The 17,626-nt window shown below is 39.2% G+C and overlaps 1 protein-coding gene across 1 annotated transcript; it reads right to left on the bottom strand.

Moving 5' to 3' along the window:
* Positions 1 to 8,275: 8,275 nt before the first annotated feature.
* Positions 8,276 to 15,030, bottom strand: LOC131191256 (lens fiber major intrinsic protein-like). The gene is made up of 4 exons (XM_058169208.1): positions 14,671 to 15,030; positions 10,244 to 10,408; positions 9,447 to 9,527; positions 8,276 to 8,461 (listed from the first exon to the last, which is right to left on the bottom strand). The coding sequence occupies exons 1-4, from the start codon at positions 15,028 to 15,030 to the stop codon at positions 8,276 to 8,278; spliced, it is 792 nt and encodes a 263-aa protein (XP_058025191.1).
* Positions 15,031 to 17,626: the final 2,596 nt, after the last annotated feature.

Genomic DNA, 17,626 nt, shown 5'->3' with positions numbered 1-17,626 from the left:
TCACCCTTTCTTCAAGAAGCCATTACTAGATTTAACCATACTGGAAAACTTCTACTCAGTATCTAATGTTCCCTTTTTAAGGAGGGTTGTTGAGAAAGTGATCATGCCATAGCTTCAGAAGATCCTGACTAAAACAGATTTTCTGGGCCCCTTCCAGTCAGATTTCAGATTTGCATATAGATCTGAAACAGTGTTGATCATGCTTGTTGATCATCTCTGGCATGATTGGCATGGGGACAGTGCATCCATCCTTGCTCATTTTGATCTCTTGATGGCTTTCAATGTCATTGATCATCATATACTTCTGAAGCAACTTTGGGAGTTGGGGGTGAAAGATATTGTATTGTGTTGATTTTCTTTCTTGGATGGCTATTTCCAATTGATTTTCCTTGGGAATGATAAATCTCACCCTCAGCCCTACTTTGCGGGTTTCTACAGGGTTTGGTTCTCTCTTCGCTTGTGTTTAACATGTGCAGGAAGCCTTCGGATGAGATTATCTGTCACCATGGGGTGAGGTATTAAGTGATGCTGCTGTTGACCTTCTGTCTTGGTCTTTGGAAACTGTGGAGATATGGTTGGGGAAAACCGATTTCAGTTCAATCTTCTTAAGGCTTTGGATTTGGGCCTTTTGGTTTCAGTGACTTACCACCCTTTGTAGGGGGCCTCAGGGGCTCATGTGGTAAGATGCTGAGCCTGGCGCCGCTGAGGTCCGTAGCTCGATTCCCGTGGGCGAATAAACCGCTTGGGGACAGGAAAGGAGCCTTCCCCAATTGTCTACTGGCATTCAGGCAACCCGTGGATAACACCCCCCCAAAAAAAAATCCTTTCACAGAAGCAGCCAGTCGCTTCGGTGATCCCTGGCTAACACGTGCTATATGCTAAAAAACCCAAAAACCACCCCTTGTTCTGGATGTGGTGGCATTGCCCCCAAAGAAACCCTGTGTGCAACCAGAAAGTCCCCCCTGGACTTTTGAATCCTATGTGAAGAACTTCATGTTGTGCATCAGTTTTGCTTATTTATGGACTGGGAAGCTTTACTCTTGGTCACTCACATTATGGGCACCTCTCAAATTGTACAGGTTGTCTTCACTTAATGAGCACTCATTCGACGACTATATGAAATTATGACGGTGCTGAATAAAGGGACTTATGACCCATGACTGAAATTATGGCTGTTGCAACTCCCCTGCAGTCAGATTGGAATCTGAATGCCTGACAACCTGTTTGCACTTACAGGAGGTTGCCAAGCACCCTGCGATCATGTGATTGCCTTGTGCAAGCTTTCCTGCCATCTTCCCCAGAAAGTCAATAGGGAAGCTGGTCAGGGAAGGTTGCAAGCTGCTGCTGCTGCTTGCCCAGAGGACTCTGTCTGGTTCCTGGGGGCAGGCTGAAAAAGATCCATCACAAAATTCAAGCAGAATTCTTGGATTTCAGGAGGCTTTTTCACTCAGCCTCCTTAAGAGCACAGAGGGGTAAAATCCATCCATGATGTGGTGTTTTTGCTTTCAAATAGGCTGAGTGAAAAAGTCCCTTTGTTAGGGACTTGGTTCTGGTTGTCCAGAACCTCCAACGGGTGCAAGATGGGCAGTTATGTGTGCTCCCGGATCACCCCAACTACACCTCTGTTCTACAAGCTGTATCAGTTGCCAGTTTGCTTCCATATTCAATTCAAGATGCTGATGATGACCTATAAAGCCCTATGTGATTGATTATTTGATGGACTGCCTCTTCTCAGTTACATCTGGCAAGAGTGGCATGTCTACCAAGGAGTGTCATCTGACAAGGTCCAGAAAGACTTTTCTGTCATGGTGCTCACCTCTTAAAGGACATATGTCCTGGCTGGCTTTTTGGAAAACCTCAGGCTTCAGTTGTGGAGCAGAGCCTTTCAGTGATTATGTGTATATGTTTATACAGCTGCTGCATACGTTTTATGGTTTTTATACAGTTTTATCATAGTTTTATATGCTTTGATGGTTTTTATTTCTATTTTGCTATTTGAAAATATAGTATTCCAATTAAGAAGCAGCTAGAAAAGAACAGGAAAGATGGGCTTTTATTTATTCCATCATAATAAAAGGAAAGAAAGAAAAGTGACTACAGGAATTAAAAGGGATTAGCAATTTTCATGGTAGTGATCCATGTCTTCTAGTGCCACTCAGCAATATAAAGCATTATTGGCATATTGACATTATGCTAGCTAGACCATGCTATAAATATCTGGAGTAGAAAGGCCATTTGCCACACAGACAAAATGGGGTACTTCAGTCAAGTAGATTTGGGAACCGGTATGTATATGACATACAAAAATTAGTTTTCCAGCCATAACATCAAACAGGAGACCATAGAAATAGAAGTTAAATGAAGATATCTGTCTTTTATAAAGGCTGATAATCTACCTTAAAGACACCCACTTATTTAGAGGATAGTGAGATAAACTTCATCACTAGAAGAAATCTAAAAATTTTCTTAGTTCATATTTTTCAGTGAAGGGGACGGGAGGGTGAGGGGACGAACAGGGGCAGGGAACTTTAGCGTTTGAAAATCTAATAGATTCTAAAAAGAAGCAAATGGTCTGACCTACATTCATATCAGAGTTCAGGGGCTAAACATATAACTAAAAACCCCACATGATTTGACATATCATACCATGGTTTGTTTAGTTACATGTTTCTGTCATGTTCTTGTACTGTAGTTAAAAAGCCTTCTGGATTTATTTATATATTTATTTATTTGATTTACCTGACTGAAAAGGATAGAGATGGATCTCTCCCTCACTACATAAATATACAGACTCAGAATATGTATGTAGTGTACGTGTGTATATATATTCTCTCACACACATATTTTTTTATTATTTACAGCATGTAGCATGCTTCATTAATCTTACATAGATAGATTTTTAAATGTACAATCAATTACAGATAGTCCTTGACTTACAACCACAATTGAGCCCAAAATCTCTGTTGCTGAACAAGACATTTAAGTGAGCTTTGCCCCTTTTTACGACCTTTCTCGCCACAGTTATTAAGTGAATCAGTGCAGTTGTTAAGTTAGTAACACAGTTGTTAAGTAAATCTGGCTTTCCCTTTGCTTTTCAGAAGGTTGCAAAAAGTGATCAGGTGACCCAAGACACTGCAACCATCATAAATGTGAGTCACGTGACCATGGGGAATGCTGCAACAATGGTGTCAAAAACAGTCATAAGTCACTTTTTTCAGTGCTGTTCTCACTAAACGAACTGTTGTAAGTCGGGGACTACATGTATTTTATCATCCTCCCAGCAGACACTATTAAATATACAAGAATAATGTAGTGTAAAGGAACTTGCAGGAGTGCAATGCATGGCAATAACTATGGGAATACTATTCATGTATTCATGCAAGGCACACTTTATAATTGCCAAATATAAATATTTCCATGGGAATACATGGGAATTCACTCGGTTAATAAATAAATAATTGGATGCATTAGAAATAACAATATAAATGAGAATGGAGCATCAAGAAATCTTTCTCATTCCCTTTAGTTCTCTCTTTTTTTCCCCATTTCATTATATAATACACTTGTGAAAGTTTTTATTGGAGTTTGTATGGATGGTACTAATGTTACGTTTGGGACTGTCGATTACTGGTTTTTTTAAATCTAGCAAGATGTTATAGATTGAGATCTTTAATGATGGTGGTTAATTTAATTTAATTATATAAAAGTCTTTACAAGAATTTTTTCTGAACATACAACATGGCATAATGATGTTTTGTTTTTCACTGTCAATTGTGTATTTTTATCCCAGCAACATTTTACAGATTGAGCTGCTTGATCTTGGAGACTGAGGTAAAAAATTAGGATTGTCATTTCCTGGGCATATAAATCAATTGGGAAATACATTGAAATTTAATTAAAATGGCCTCTTTTTATATTCTATTTCTTATAAACCACATGTGTGCATTCAGGACAATATAAACTTTACGTGCCTATTTTAAAATACACTTGGCTCTACTTTGCAATAAAACTCAGTCATCCTGCTTTGAGGCAGCTTTTTGTCTTCCAATTTTGAATGTAACTGGCATAATAAGAACCCTGCTAGGTAAGAAGTAGGATCTTAATATAGTATTTTGTTTCTGGAGCCTGCAAACAGCCATGGAAACAATCACTCTCCAATAACTATAGGTGCTGCTGAAAGAGACATACAGCCAACTGTACATCAGACAGCAGCCTTGGCTTGCAAATGCCAGGGTTGAATAGCTGTTTCTCTGTTCCATTCCATGCAGTGAGGGCACAGTTCCTTTCCTAGTATTTGCTAGTATCAGTCCAACTAAAGTTTTTTATGTGGAACAAGAGAAGGAATTATGTTCTCCTTTCACTGATATTCAAAATCTATTTAGTTGACCATACGCAATCATTCTGAAACTTAAAGGTTGAGTAGTGCATAGATCTATTTATAAGTTTGGTTTCCTATACAATTCCATAGTATAACTATATTAAAGAAAAAAGCACCACTATATTCAATGTAGGTTTTGGAATTAGTAGAAATCTATGTGTTCTGAAGTCCTTGGGCCGAATAGAGACTCATGTGATTTAGACACATGTATAAAATCCTGAATTACTTTTCTGCTTCATGCCACGTCCCTCTTCCTTAACTGTAATCATGTAAATTTGCCAGATTTCTCTGATGCAGAGCTATTAGCAAAAATAAGTTATAGCATTTAATTAAATAAATAAATCCCAACACAACAACTAAAGAGTTATTTATACCTGTGAAACAGAAAGTTAAACAGCTCATTGAAAAAGATAAACATCTTGGCATCATGTGGCAGGGGGGAAAAAAGCAAGACATAAAAAATAAATTGTCATCTCCTGTAAATAATCTGAATGGAACCATTTCCAACTGCAGTGCAAATCAATCCTAATAAAATGGCCCTGCTGTAGTAGACAGATTTATCCTGTTTGTGTTGATTTATAACTCAGCTGGATTGATGATGGACCCTGGTGGAGTGATTCCAAGTTAATTCTGTTGACCAACCTTGAATTTACACCATTTTTGTTATAACATTTGTAGTAGAGAGATTGGAGGGGGGGAAAAAACAATTCACACCAAAATGTCTGAAAATAGGATCTATCTCAAATATTAATACTGCAGAATTCATAAACATGCCCCAGACATCATTTCAGAAGGAAACATCTGCACCCCTATCACTCACTGTAACCTCCCTCCCCATTTTCCTTTTGAGATATTGGTCAACATTTTTCATTCCAATAGTTCTCTGTGAAACCTCTTAAATCACATCTACTATTAGAACTGCCTGACCAGTAAATAAACCACTTTGTACTCACATTTTGGTTTTCTTAATTTGGCCCCCTCCAATATACCCGATTGCAACACTTAGATCTCAATAAGCCCAATGATATCTGGGAACTTTGGAACTGCACTTCCAACCTATTTGGTTGGAAAAGCTGCTGTTAGAGATAAGGAGCCTAAAAACCAACCCTGCAGGGTAAAATAGATAGTTCATCTAACTACGAGAAAAATTCTTCTGGACCAAACTAGTTGGCATCATATTTACAACATATAGCAATTAAAAACTTTGGGAAGTCCAGAAACACAGCATTCAAGGCTCTTACACAGGGGGGTATATAAATTCTATAAGTGAAGCAAAATGACTCAACCTTCCTCCCATCAGATCTTGGCCTCCTGCTTCAATAGCCAAGTATACATATGCTGATACTCAAAAAATAAATAAATCTAATAGTTAGATCAGCCAAAAGCTTCCTTATCCTTAACTCCTTCTAAAGACCATACTCATTCTTTGTCAGCAAAAATTGGAAGCTTGTTGTAATGTGGGCTCCCTAGTACTTCCTGAGCTTGCCAAGGCCCCTACAGTTCAACCCTAAGCTACAAATATTCTCTACTATTGATCTTCTAATCTTAATCATTTTTTCAACCAATTTTTCTGAACTTTTGAAATAGATACTCCAGTAAAGATACCAGATTTCCTGACAAAATGTATATTTTTTAAAAGACTTACATGTGGATCTTTTAATATGGGCTGAGTTCATGCACTGTACTAAATCATAATGTGGTTACTTTATTTGATAAAGCATGATGTTAGAATCTAGTCATTCTGGTTTATAGCATAGGATGATGTATGAAACCAATCACTGGGCAACAAATTATGATTTTAAAATACAGCTTAGCCTGCTGAATAAACCAAGCCGTAGAGGAATAAACTTGATTTCCATGAAGCAAGGTGAGATACAAATGGATCATTACTTCGCATTACTAAACTTGCTGATCATACAGAGATTAGTTTTGGTTAATGAAGAGGATGGTTTTAGGGGCTCTTGAGTGTATACCGTTTGCACTTGTTAATACTGTGAAGAATGGTAGTTGTTTGGTTTAGTTTGGTCAGAGTTTGTGCTGTTTCTTACTTCGAGCATCCGAGCAGACGTAAAAATTACGTCATCTTTTACAGCTTTATTGATTCTCCATATTGAGGTCCTAGAGGATTCTACAAAAAAGAACTATTTCCATGCAGTGTCTTCATACCAAATAAGAAAAGGGAAGTGAAATAGTATCAGACAATATGTTGGAATAGACTACGGCAGCAATGGAAAATGGAGCCCGCAACATTTCACAAGTTCTATGTTTATGAAAGGAACTTCACTGAAGCTATATGTATGGCTAAGCCTACAATTTAAAAGGCAATTCATAAAATGTAGTTTAGATGAGGGGAGGATTATAGAGCTTCAGTTCCAACATCAAGTCTCCTTTGCATTCAGTTTATTCTTCTCATCTCTTGCCCTAAGGGTGCCTTTGAGGATGAAGTTGTGGGGCTTGAAAGTTTAATTTCAAATTAGGCTAAACTCAAACTGATGGAATAGTTTCAATCTGCTTAAAGTAGAATTTCCATATTATGATAGGCTAGCTGACAATTAGATGGCAGCAGAGAGATACATAAAACCCTTTTGGTACCTTCTGTTGGCTGCCACGATTCCTGCAGTCCAAATATGGCAACCCTATCCTAAAGATAAGCGAGACCATGCCCTAATTCTATTTCACTTCATTTTTTTAGCACTGAGATAAATTATGTGGGATAGTGAGGAAAATGAAACAGCAGCAGCTTCTGATAGAAAGAAACGACACAAATGTAAACACATCAATAAATATTTTAAATAAAAAGCTAGATAGTTCCCCCCTCAGGAAACTTATTTTGATTTAGTGATTGTTGTTTGAAATAGATGTTTTAAGATGTTCTTACTTAGACTGCTAAATCCCTACCTGGCATTTTGAATTTTATAGTGGAGCTATGTATTGCGTAGCACAAAAATCCAGAGCTGGCAACTAGCAGCAGGTCCAAAATCAGCACTGAGCATATTGAGGTTACTACCTAAGATGCCAGGAATTGAACTGAGACCTTCTCTACGTAAGCACATGCTTTATTCAGTGATGTTTGTTCCCTGCTGGGGTTCTGGCTCTGGCTCTGCATTTACTTAACCCCCAAATTGTTTCTCACGTACGCACAAGCCAAAATTATATATGTATATATTCTACGTGGCCACAAGTCACTTGCTCTTCCTCACCACTCTCACCATCCTATGTCAATAGGTAATCTGAGCATGATTCCTCCAAGGGGGGGAGTTACTTTGACGGAAGGAAAGAATTGTTCCTCCTATTCAAGTCCTCAAACCCACTTGAGCCAAGGGTTCATACCTTGCTGGCACAGCGCACAAAGCTGGAGCCAGACTATCAAGAGCAGCAGGGGAATTGAAAGATGCCAATGGCAAACTCAACAAAGAACTCTAGCAATCCCACACTAAACAATCTGCCTCCCACAACAACTCAGGCGCAGGAGGGAGAGCAGCGAGGTCTGCAAAGGGTGACTCAGCATAACAGATGTGAAGGGAATGCAAGTTTTGCAAGAATTCAAAGCAGAGTTATTCTCTTATACCTTTTCTTTCCCCCCACAAAACTGTTTTTAAGACTTTTCACTGCAAAATAAATCGTTTAAAAATCAGGCAATGACATAGTCCCCCTCCCCTCCCAACTGCACTCTCTGCATTCTATTATCCCATGTTTTGTGTGTCTGTTACTTTGTTTTTATGAGAGAGAAAGACTGGATAACATATTTTCCCCTCTGATTTGTGCCTCCTTTGTGCAACCACTTCCCACTGGCCAGGAGCAATAACAGTCTGTATACTGGGCCAGTTATTCTGCCCCATTTCTCCCCAGAGCAGGGATGTGTGTATGTGCTATGTTGTGCCACCCTACGGTCACTGTTTATAGTGCTTGTGTCTTCAGCTCAATAGGATCCCCTGGAGGTTCTCTGGATGCATTGGTTGCAACAGGCCGGTCACCTTTGAGAATAGACAGACGTTCTGAGATACTACGCATCCGAGGGAATAAGATGAAATCGTACAAAAAGCCACCCATCAAACCACCAATAATTGGTCCAACCCAATATACCTGGAAGAACAAAAGACAAAAGCATGGGAAGGGAGAACAAGAAGATAGGTTAGGGATGCAGAAACATCTTAGAGCATTTCAGAAAAAACAACAACTTCAGAGCCTTTCCCCATTATTAGCAGATTGAAATCCTCTTCACCCATCATTGATAAATCATAAAGTACTGGCAGCCCACCCAGCAGTTGTAATCAACTATTCTCTTTTACTTTATTAGTCTCATCATTGAGCCTGCAAATGGATTCCAAGTGGAGCAAAGACTTTTCCATAATTGCCCAATCTCTAATTCCATTGATTCAAGATTGCTTGCAATTTTTGCCACCAAGCTTAGATTCGTGTGTTATCATGTACCTGATAATTAGTAGAATTTTAAAGTGAGGTCAAATAAATTTGACATTGGGGTGCTCTGACATTTTCGGTGCCGTCTCAACATTTTATTTCTTTTTGAGTTGAGCAATTGCCTGGAGAAGTCCTTCATTTTTGTTGGCAAGATTTCAGAAGAGATTGCCATTGCCTCCTTCCCAGGGCTGAGATAAGGGAACTGACCCAAGATCACCCAGCTGGCTTTGTGTTTCAGGCAGGACGAGAATTCACTGTCTCCTGTTTTTTAACCTGCTGCTTTTAACCACTACACTAAAGTGGCTCTCCCCTCTCAACTTACCCACAGAATAAAAATTGGAACTTTTATTGTGCAGTTTATTTGGGGGATTATTTAAAAATATTTACTTTTATGAAAGATTAAAATGCACCCAAGTTGCCTCTGCTATGTTCTCTCCTCAACCAAATAATATCTCACTTGGGACTTCCTGAGAGCCAAATTTCAAGAGTGCTGCTTTGGATAAAGATATAAAAGATTCCCACTTCTGAAGTTGCAATTCTTTCTCCAAATTCAGAGAGGGAAAATCAAATAATCTTTCAGTCCCTGGATTGTTGTTTCAAAGAACTGTAAGATGTCATCATTTCTTATCCTTACAAACCCCTCCCTTACCCAGTGGTTGGTGAAGTTACGGGTTATGACAGCTGGGGCAAAGGATCGAGCAGGATTCATGCCAGCTCCTGTGTAGTACATCTGAAAAAAAGAGTAGGATTATGACAGGGAAGGATTATTTTTCATCATGCAATTCAGGTTTCTAATCCTAAAGGGTCCAACTCCCTTATTTATATCTTTGCTTAAATGTTAGCATTTATATACTGCCTTTAGGCATATGCACAAGGCAAATAGTAAATACATAATAAAGCAACAATAAATTTAATTAAAGCACCAAAATCAAACTTAAAAATAATACAAACTAAAAATAATGTATACCCATTGAAAGGCAGTTTCATTGAAAGATACAGTTAAAATATTGAAAGGGGTGCGCTATTATGCTGAGTAGGTTACATATAGCAACCTGGAAACACTTTCTAGCAGGAGTGGTTCAGCTGAATTCCATGAACCGCTGAATTTATTTCATGTGGCCATAGGCTTAATTTCAAAAGCTGCCTTCAAATCCTGGCCGTGATAAAAGCTGTTCCAGAAAAAGGCATGACCATCCCCAAAGATACCCTTTGGAAGATTGGTATGCTTGATGGGAAGAAAGACCCCTTCCCCGCTGTTTTATAGATTCAAAATGGTTAAACAGAAGAAAAATAAACTGCTGGAAGAATAGGATGCAGTTAAGAATGAGGGAAAGTATTGGGAGAACTAATCCTCCATCCAGGCCTGGTCAGGTGGCTACTACAGAGACTGCCTAAATGTATTGCAGCTGGCTACATATTGGTGCATCTTGCATATTGAATCATTACCCCAAAGAGGTGTCCAAGTGTGAGGGAGAATCCAACTGCTAGGGCCACCGATCCCATGCGTCCGTTACGTCTCTCATCATAGGTGGCAAAGACACAGAGGACAAACTGTAGGGTCAGGATGATTTCCACAATGGTAGCTTGGCTTACGTTTACACTAGGGTGTATCTGTAGCCAGAAGATATGTGGAAAGATAAAAAACCATGAGGAGGAGCAAAAGTTATCATTCGTTCCATACCTAACTATACCTTTTCCAGAAATTATTTATGCATACCAGGAGGAAACACTGATTGGACTTACATCTAGAATAAGTTTATAGAATAAAGATATTAGATTTTAATAGTGACCATGTGATTATCTGCCAGACCTCATTCTAGTCGAACTAGAGGTTCAACAAGGTGGGGCAGGAATAAAAAAATAAAATAGGTTTATAAAGCAACAGAAAGTCTGTAGCCAGGAGGAAAGCTTTAGAGACGCATAGATAAACGAATGAGACAAATCTGAGAGTCTATTATCTATATCAAGTGGATAAATCAAACATAGCTGCATTTTCTAATAGGGTTAGGGTTAGGGTTAGGGTTAGGTCTGTCTCTCACATATAGCTGATTTTCTTCCTTTAGTTCTCTCTTGTCTATAGGGTGGAGGATGGATCCTGAAAACTCCCAGGGACATGGTTATCCAGTTAATTAATGCTGATGAGCCTTTAATCATCCTGACTTGGTTTTTGGAACCTGAGGTAAATTTACATTTCAATTATTAATCTAGGATTAATCATTTAATCACTCCTCAAAGCCATCTAGTCCAACTTTTCCACACTACACCTCTAACCAAGGAAGCATTTTTTATTAGTACACTAAATATTTTCCTCATCTGAGACCTGAACCCAAAATTTCCCCCATCTCTTTATCTTACCATATACATGTGTACAGTATATATGTATCTGGGTGAGCAAAAAGAGAAAATGGAAGGGTAGGGATTCTTAAATCCACAAACTCCATTTCTGATTCCAACCAGTTTTAGCTAAATAATATCTCGCCACTCCTACCAGCGCACTCTTCAAAATTAGAAGTTCAAGGGGGTTGCACAGGATAAGCCCTCTCTCCCTATAGTAAAGTTCAAGCACCCTTGTTGTGAATTTGCAGACTTTCTAAATCAGGGGTCTTCAATCATGGTCCCTTTAAGACTTGCGGACTTCAACTCCCAGAGTCCCTTAGCCAGCAAAGCTGGCTGAGGAACTCTGGGAGTTGAAGTCCGCAAGTCTTAAAGGGACCAAGGTTGGAGATCCCTGTTCTAAATTAGTGGTCTGCTTACAGAGTCCTCTTTTACTCCCAGCTGTCAGAGTCAGTTCCTGGCTTGAAGTATGTTTTGATGGCCACCCATCTTTGCTGACTAGTGGATTTAATTGAGGCAAATTTAAGGGAGATATTTTAATTTCTCACAACACCATCCAAGGTGATGTTTTGGCAAAACTTAAAATGGCAACTCACTCCTTTTTGGTATTCAGAGCACCGAGGAGTGAGGTAAAAATGTATCTAGCAAATCCCTGCTAGTTTTCCTTCAGTCTATGTCTCTCTGGCTTGTTGTCTTCTTTTTATGATATCTTTTTTTTTGAAAGACTGGACTGGGATTAACATTCTGTCAGTTTGCAGCCTCTCACAAAGTGCCCATCTCATGCTTAATGCACAGGGTGCATCCTCACCCAACCCACAAATTTCTAACTGCCTCTGGATGAATATTGTGGTCCAATTGCATACAATTTTCTCCTCAGAGTCAAGGTCTTGGAAACAGCTGCTTAGCACATCTCGTACTGAACAAGTTATTTGTACAATTTGGAACTGAAAGTGATACTCTCCTCTCATGTGGCAGGAAAATCAGTGAAATAGTGGCATTTTACTGATTCAAAAAATTAAGCAGAGAGACTTGGAAATAATACTAACACTAATACTAATAATGCCCCTGCAATATTTGACTTACAAGGCAAAATTTATATTGACTACTGGTAGTCCTCATTTTGTGACCACAATTGGGAAGGGCAACTCAGCCATTAAGCAAAGCATTGGCTAAGTAGATCCACAACCGTTCTTATGATTTTATTTTAACTTTCCTTGGCTTGACAGAGGTCATAAAAAGGAATCGTCATAAAGTTACTTTTTCATAATTGTAACTTCAAATGGTCACAAAATGAGGACTATCTGTATTCTAGTAAACCAAGTAGTGGTCTAAAAGCCACTAGAGGCCATGGATCGGCTTAGCTGAAGAGGCAGTCCTTCTTCTGCGAAGTAGCCAATGAGCTGCTGAGGTTTGTCCTTGGGACACTGTAGCTCAATGTATTGTAAAGTCGAAAATACGGAATGTTGGATGCCGAGCAGAGAAATGTGCCTTGAGATCGCTTGGCAGGTAAGTGAGGGATTAAGGCCCTTCAAAAACAGATGCCTGCCTGTTCTAGGCAGTGCTGAGAAGCTTCGGATCAGCAAGGGAACTAATGGGTATATTTCAGTTTTTCCCATAGCAAAAATGGGAGGAAATCAGTTCAATTTAAGGCTTCTCACTAGAAGACACAATGATGTTAATGCATCATGACAGTGCCTTTTTTCAGCTCTGTATCCATAAAGTTGCCTTCATTTCATTCCCAGTCTGTGGGGGTTTGGTGTTCTCTGAACTTGGTTATTTGCTTGCAGAAGTTTCATTACTAACCGGGCAACATAATCAGTGATGTTGCTCAGTTGTGTAATGAAACATTTGTGAGAAAACATCCAAGCTCAGAGAGGACCAAGTATTCAAAGTTCAACCCTGAACTATAGAAATTCTCTTGTATTACCATCACCGGCCTGCGAATGAGACAGTACCAGTGTTAAAATAACAGTCTAAGGGCAGCCTCATGATGTATAAAATCTGTTAACAGACAAACCTCTAAATAGAATTAAGATAGTTTCATAGTATCTAAGAGAAGGATGAATACAGATGCCTTCCATTCATCTGGAACATAATTGTATCATAAGAATTCATCTAGGAATTTTAATATTCATTATTGCGCACCTCCAAAATTTGATATCTGAAATTATCAAGGTTACCAGCAAAGTAAAAATATGAGAGGTATAGTACACTAACAAATAATGTATTTAAAACAATCTAATTCACTCAGATTTTGATTATTCCAAGATACATTCCTAGTATAATTTTCATTCAGATAATTGATATTTAAATATGTATCAATTATTGCTCAAACCCAAAATATGTCAATTCAAAATCCATAATTAAAAAGCTTTTAAACTCAGCTGAAACGCTAGTCTGATGGCTTCTAAATAAAGCACTTTTGCCTCCTGAAAACAGTTCATTTACTACAAAAAGGGAATTTACTATCCAAGGGAAGCTTTTGCTATTCAAGGGAAGCTTTTAATATGCCATTATCCTATCTAAGGATAAGAATCCTGAGAATTCTTTCACTTGAAATGTTCCTGTGTTTTTGCACAAGCTTCTAACTTTACTTTTTTTACACAAATAAAAATAAGTTTCACAATTAGTAATAGTGATAGTATTAGCTGATTTCCATCAGGGAATATTCTAGGAGTAGAGTGGGTTTTTACATCAAGAACGGAAGGGTTTTTACATAGAAAAGTTCATTAGATTTAATACTAACTCACATATAAATTTTTTTTATTTGCTAAATTTATATGCCGCCCATCTCACTATCAAGCAAATCTGGGCTTCCGGGTAATATATCTGAAAACCTTCAAATTAAGATTGTTTTTAACAAGAACAATATTCTCTGATATGATCAACCAGCCCGGTTGGGAATCCAAAGATTTGGTTTGGGAAAACAATGCTTACTTTTCTTTTGAAATGTAGTAGAAGTGATTTACTTTAAAACTGACTGCAGATCTGATTTAAAGTTACAACAACGATAACATTCTTTCATGAAAAGTGCCTTTGATATCACCCTTACCATCCTAAAAAAATAATCTGTATCTCTCTCATTCGCCCTCTCTTTAACTAATTTTCTTACTATAGCCAATTACACTGATACAAAATTCTATTGTATTCTCTTTTATGCTCTGTACTCATACAAAGATGTACGTTGAGTATCCTGGGCAATCTGACTTTTACCCCATAACTACACCAAGATACTTCTTGAGAGGAAAATAATACACCCATGAAAATATTGCAATCCTTATTTCAGGTTCTATGCTAGCGGTTTCATCCTTCTAGATTTAGGGTTAACAAGCCCTCCTATATGGGATCTACTTTATACATTATACATTCTTCTGGTTCCCAATAACCTCCCTAGTAATCCAGATTCTAAAAGGCACAGTGTGCAGCCCTTTCGAGAATCTCCTACACGCATCAATGCTAACTCATTTCTTGTCTACAGCTGTAGGGATACCCCCCCCCTCTTAAAAACATTTTGAGACAGCTTTGTATGATCCCATTACCGTGTTAAGTGCCAGGTTACCCCGTAGTGCTGCCGGGGTGACTCCATAAAGCACAGCTGCACCGGCCAGTCCTCCCAACACCTGGGCCACCACGTAGAAGACAGCACGGAAGAGGGAAAGCTGCGAGCCCAACAGAAAGGCCATAGTAACAGCTGGGTTGATGTGGGCACCGCTTACATGGCCTAGAGACTGCACCATGGTGGCTGCTACCAAGCCAAAAGCCAGGGCCACCAGTAGAACATTTAAGGGGCCAACAATCCAGCGAAGGGAAGCCCCCAGCCCAAAAAACACATAGAACATAGTCCCGAAGAACTCGGCAAAAACAGCTCTCCAAAAGGAGGATAAGCGTGCCTCCCACATGACGGGTCAGGAGGAGGACAGAGACTGAGCAGGGTGCAGCAGGATGGTCTTGAAGCTCACTGCTGCTTGCTGCACCACCCCTCCACCTAAGCCCCTTGTTTTGTATTGTGGCTGTGAACTTTATAAGGTTTGCTAGTAAAGTCCAGCCCAGAAGGTGGGAACTCAGACTGACTGATTGGAATCTCTTAACTCTTCACTGTCTGACCTAAAGGTTTAGGCATAAACTGATCCCTAACTCCTGTAGCTGCTAACAGAGCTTTAACTCCAATAATTTGAACTCTTTCGTTTTTCCCTTCTACTGGCTTAGATGATTTACTTCCATTGTCTTCTTAGCAATTATTGTAATAAGATCCCAAGCAAATGGCTTCAGTGGCATTCATTGGGAAGTAGGGGAGGTGGTTTGGAGTCCTCCTTCACAATCCACATCAGTGGCTTGGTGGGTAGGGGGGCACTTGCATGTCCTTCCCAATGCAGAGGTGCATGAGAGGGAAACAACCTAATTTCCAACATTTGCAAGCTGCCAGAGGTTTTGACTACTTGTGACATGTCATTTTTGGATCATATCTGTGATTGCCAGGGAAGTGTCTGCTGCTGTCATTGGATATTGTCTCTTTAGTTTTTTCCATTGTTCTCAACTAATTCATGAATTGTCAGAAAAGTATACTGGAATGGAATCTGCTATTTTGATTGATGATCACTACGGTACTATATCTCTGTCACCTCTGACTGCATCTCCACTGCTACCTAAAAGTGTCCAGAAAGTACTAAACATACTTCTTTGTATGTTACTTCTGTCTCATTATCAGATAACTTTAGATGTCCTGGAATGTAAGTAGTGTCTTCAATGTTATGCCAGTAGAAGGCCTTCCATATGGATGGTCTTAAGAACATGGAGAAAGGGGCTTGAGATGATGTAGTCAAGGTTGATCTGTCAGGTTTGCATTCAGACTTCCTCCTTTCATTTGGACACTAGGTTTTATACCTGTGTTATACAGCTGTTTTGGCATGGACCAGAAACCAGGCTTCTGCAGCCAATTTGTGGTTTATTTTTTATTGTTGTTCCAACAATTCCGTCAGTTGAAATCGTTGCTTCCTAAACTGAGAGACTATAACCCAAAGCACCTGACAGACGGATATTTCACAGGTACCATTCCTATTTTTGAATACCATTTCCATGCATGTTGCATGGGAGATGGACAGAGGGCCTTCCTCTTATTTTCTGTTGTTCTATGAGGAAGATTGGAACCCAACTTCTGCAACTGCTCTAGGTGCTATGTTATGAAGAATAGGTTGACTTGTCCATCTGCACCACAGATTGAAAAAACCCCATTCTCAAAATCCAACTCTTTAACTATATTTATCCAGTGTTGCACAAATCTGGCTGATTACTAGATGGAAGCCAAGTTCTTTCTCTTACCACTTAAGATTAGTAGGTTGACAGGTCAATAGAATAATTATTTGGGAAAATGTTATGACATGTATTAAAGAACACCACAGAGTTTAACAATTCTTTTATATATACCCAGTTCTTCGGAACATTATGTCAGTGGCCGCAACAAAGCAGCACAAATTATTAATGAAGGATGGTTATGTTGCAGTCAACTCTTCATTGTCAACTAATAGTCATTAGACTAATAATTCAACAGTCCTTTGGAAAAACAAATGGATTGGGCAGAGTGCTGGGACCTTACAGTCGTTGCCCCAGCATATCCTATACAGTGATTAGGGATTGATGACATTCAGATTTTGGCCAGTGGGGAAACCAATCCCTGCCTATACAGCATTATGCAGTACAATTGTATAGTCAGCAACATGGGAAGGTCCTATTCTGGATGCCCAGTAAGGATGCATTCTGGAGTAGCAAGATTTAAAGTGATAGGGTTCTCAAGGTTCCAGAACATGGAGATGTTCATGTCAGTTCTCTGCTACACCAGATTTACCTCCAACATCATACCTAACAGCCTGATAGAGAACCAATTTTGTATAGGGTTAAATAGTTAGAGAAATCAAGGAGACCGTGACTTCTAGTCCTGCCTTAGGCATGAAAGCTGGCTGGGTGACTTTGGGTCAGTCATTCTCTCATAGATCATCTCATCTCAAAGGGCTGTTGTTGTGAGGAAAATAGGAGAAGGAAGGAGTATTAGGAATCTTCACCACCTTGAGTTATTTATAAAAACAATAAAGGTGGAATAAAGATCTAATAAATAATAAATTGTGCACACTTTGACTGTTCTTGAATAAATGGGGAAGAGAGGAAGAGAAATGCTGCATTAAGAAAGCACTGAGGCTGTCTCACTCATGGGCTGGAGGCAAGGTGAAGGCAGCATCACTGGGACTCAGCAGAAAAGTAATTGTTGTCAGGTGCAAGTTTATGCTAAAGTTAGGTGTGAGTAGGAAAAGACCCAGTCTTTCTTAAGATTCTTTATGAAATTATTTCTGACTAAAACTGGAAACTGAAGGCATGTCAGATGTTTTATGATTTTACATTTTCTGTATTTTTCCCCTTTCCTCCTGGATTCCATAGGATACAGCAGTGGTAGTCAACCTGGTCCCTACCACCCACTAGTGGGCGTTCCAGCTTTCATGGTGAGCGGTA

Source organism: Ahaetulla prasina, chromosome 2, assembly GCF_028640845.1.
Source record: "Ahaetulla prasina isolate Xishuangbanna chromosome 2, ASM2864084v1, whole genome shotgun sequence".
In the NCBI taxonomy this organism is placed as follows: Eukaryota; Metazoa; Chordata; class Lepidosauria; order Squamata; family Colubridae; genus Ahaetulla; species Ahaetulla prasina.
Note: the sequence above shows the minus strand (reverse complement) of the source record. Positions and strands in the feature narration are given on the sequence as shown.

Bases quoted from the DNA above. Each gene is read 5' to 3' on its own strand.
- LOC131191256 (XM_058169208.1), bottom strand. From the start codon at position 15,030: ATGTGGGAGGCACGCTTATCCTCCTTTTGGAGAGCTGTTTTTGCCGAG. The intron at 10,409-14,670 runs GTAATGGGATCA...TTCTGGCTACAG, and splicing joins GTAACCTGGCACTTAACACG to ATACACCCTAGTGTAAACGT. The intron at 8,462-9,446 runs GTAAGGGAGGGG...TTGTTCTTCCAG, and splicing joins GTAACTTCACCAACCACTGG to GTATATTGGGTTGGACCAAT.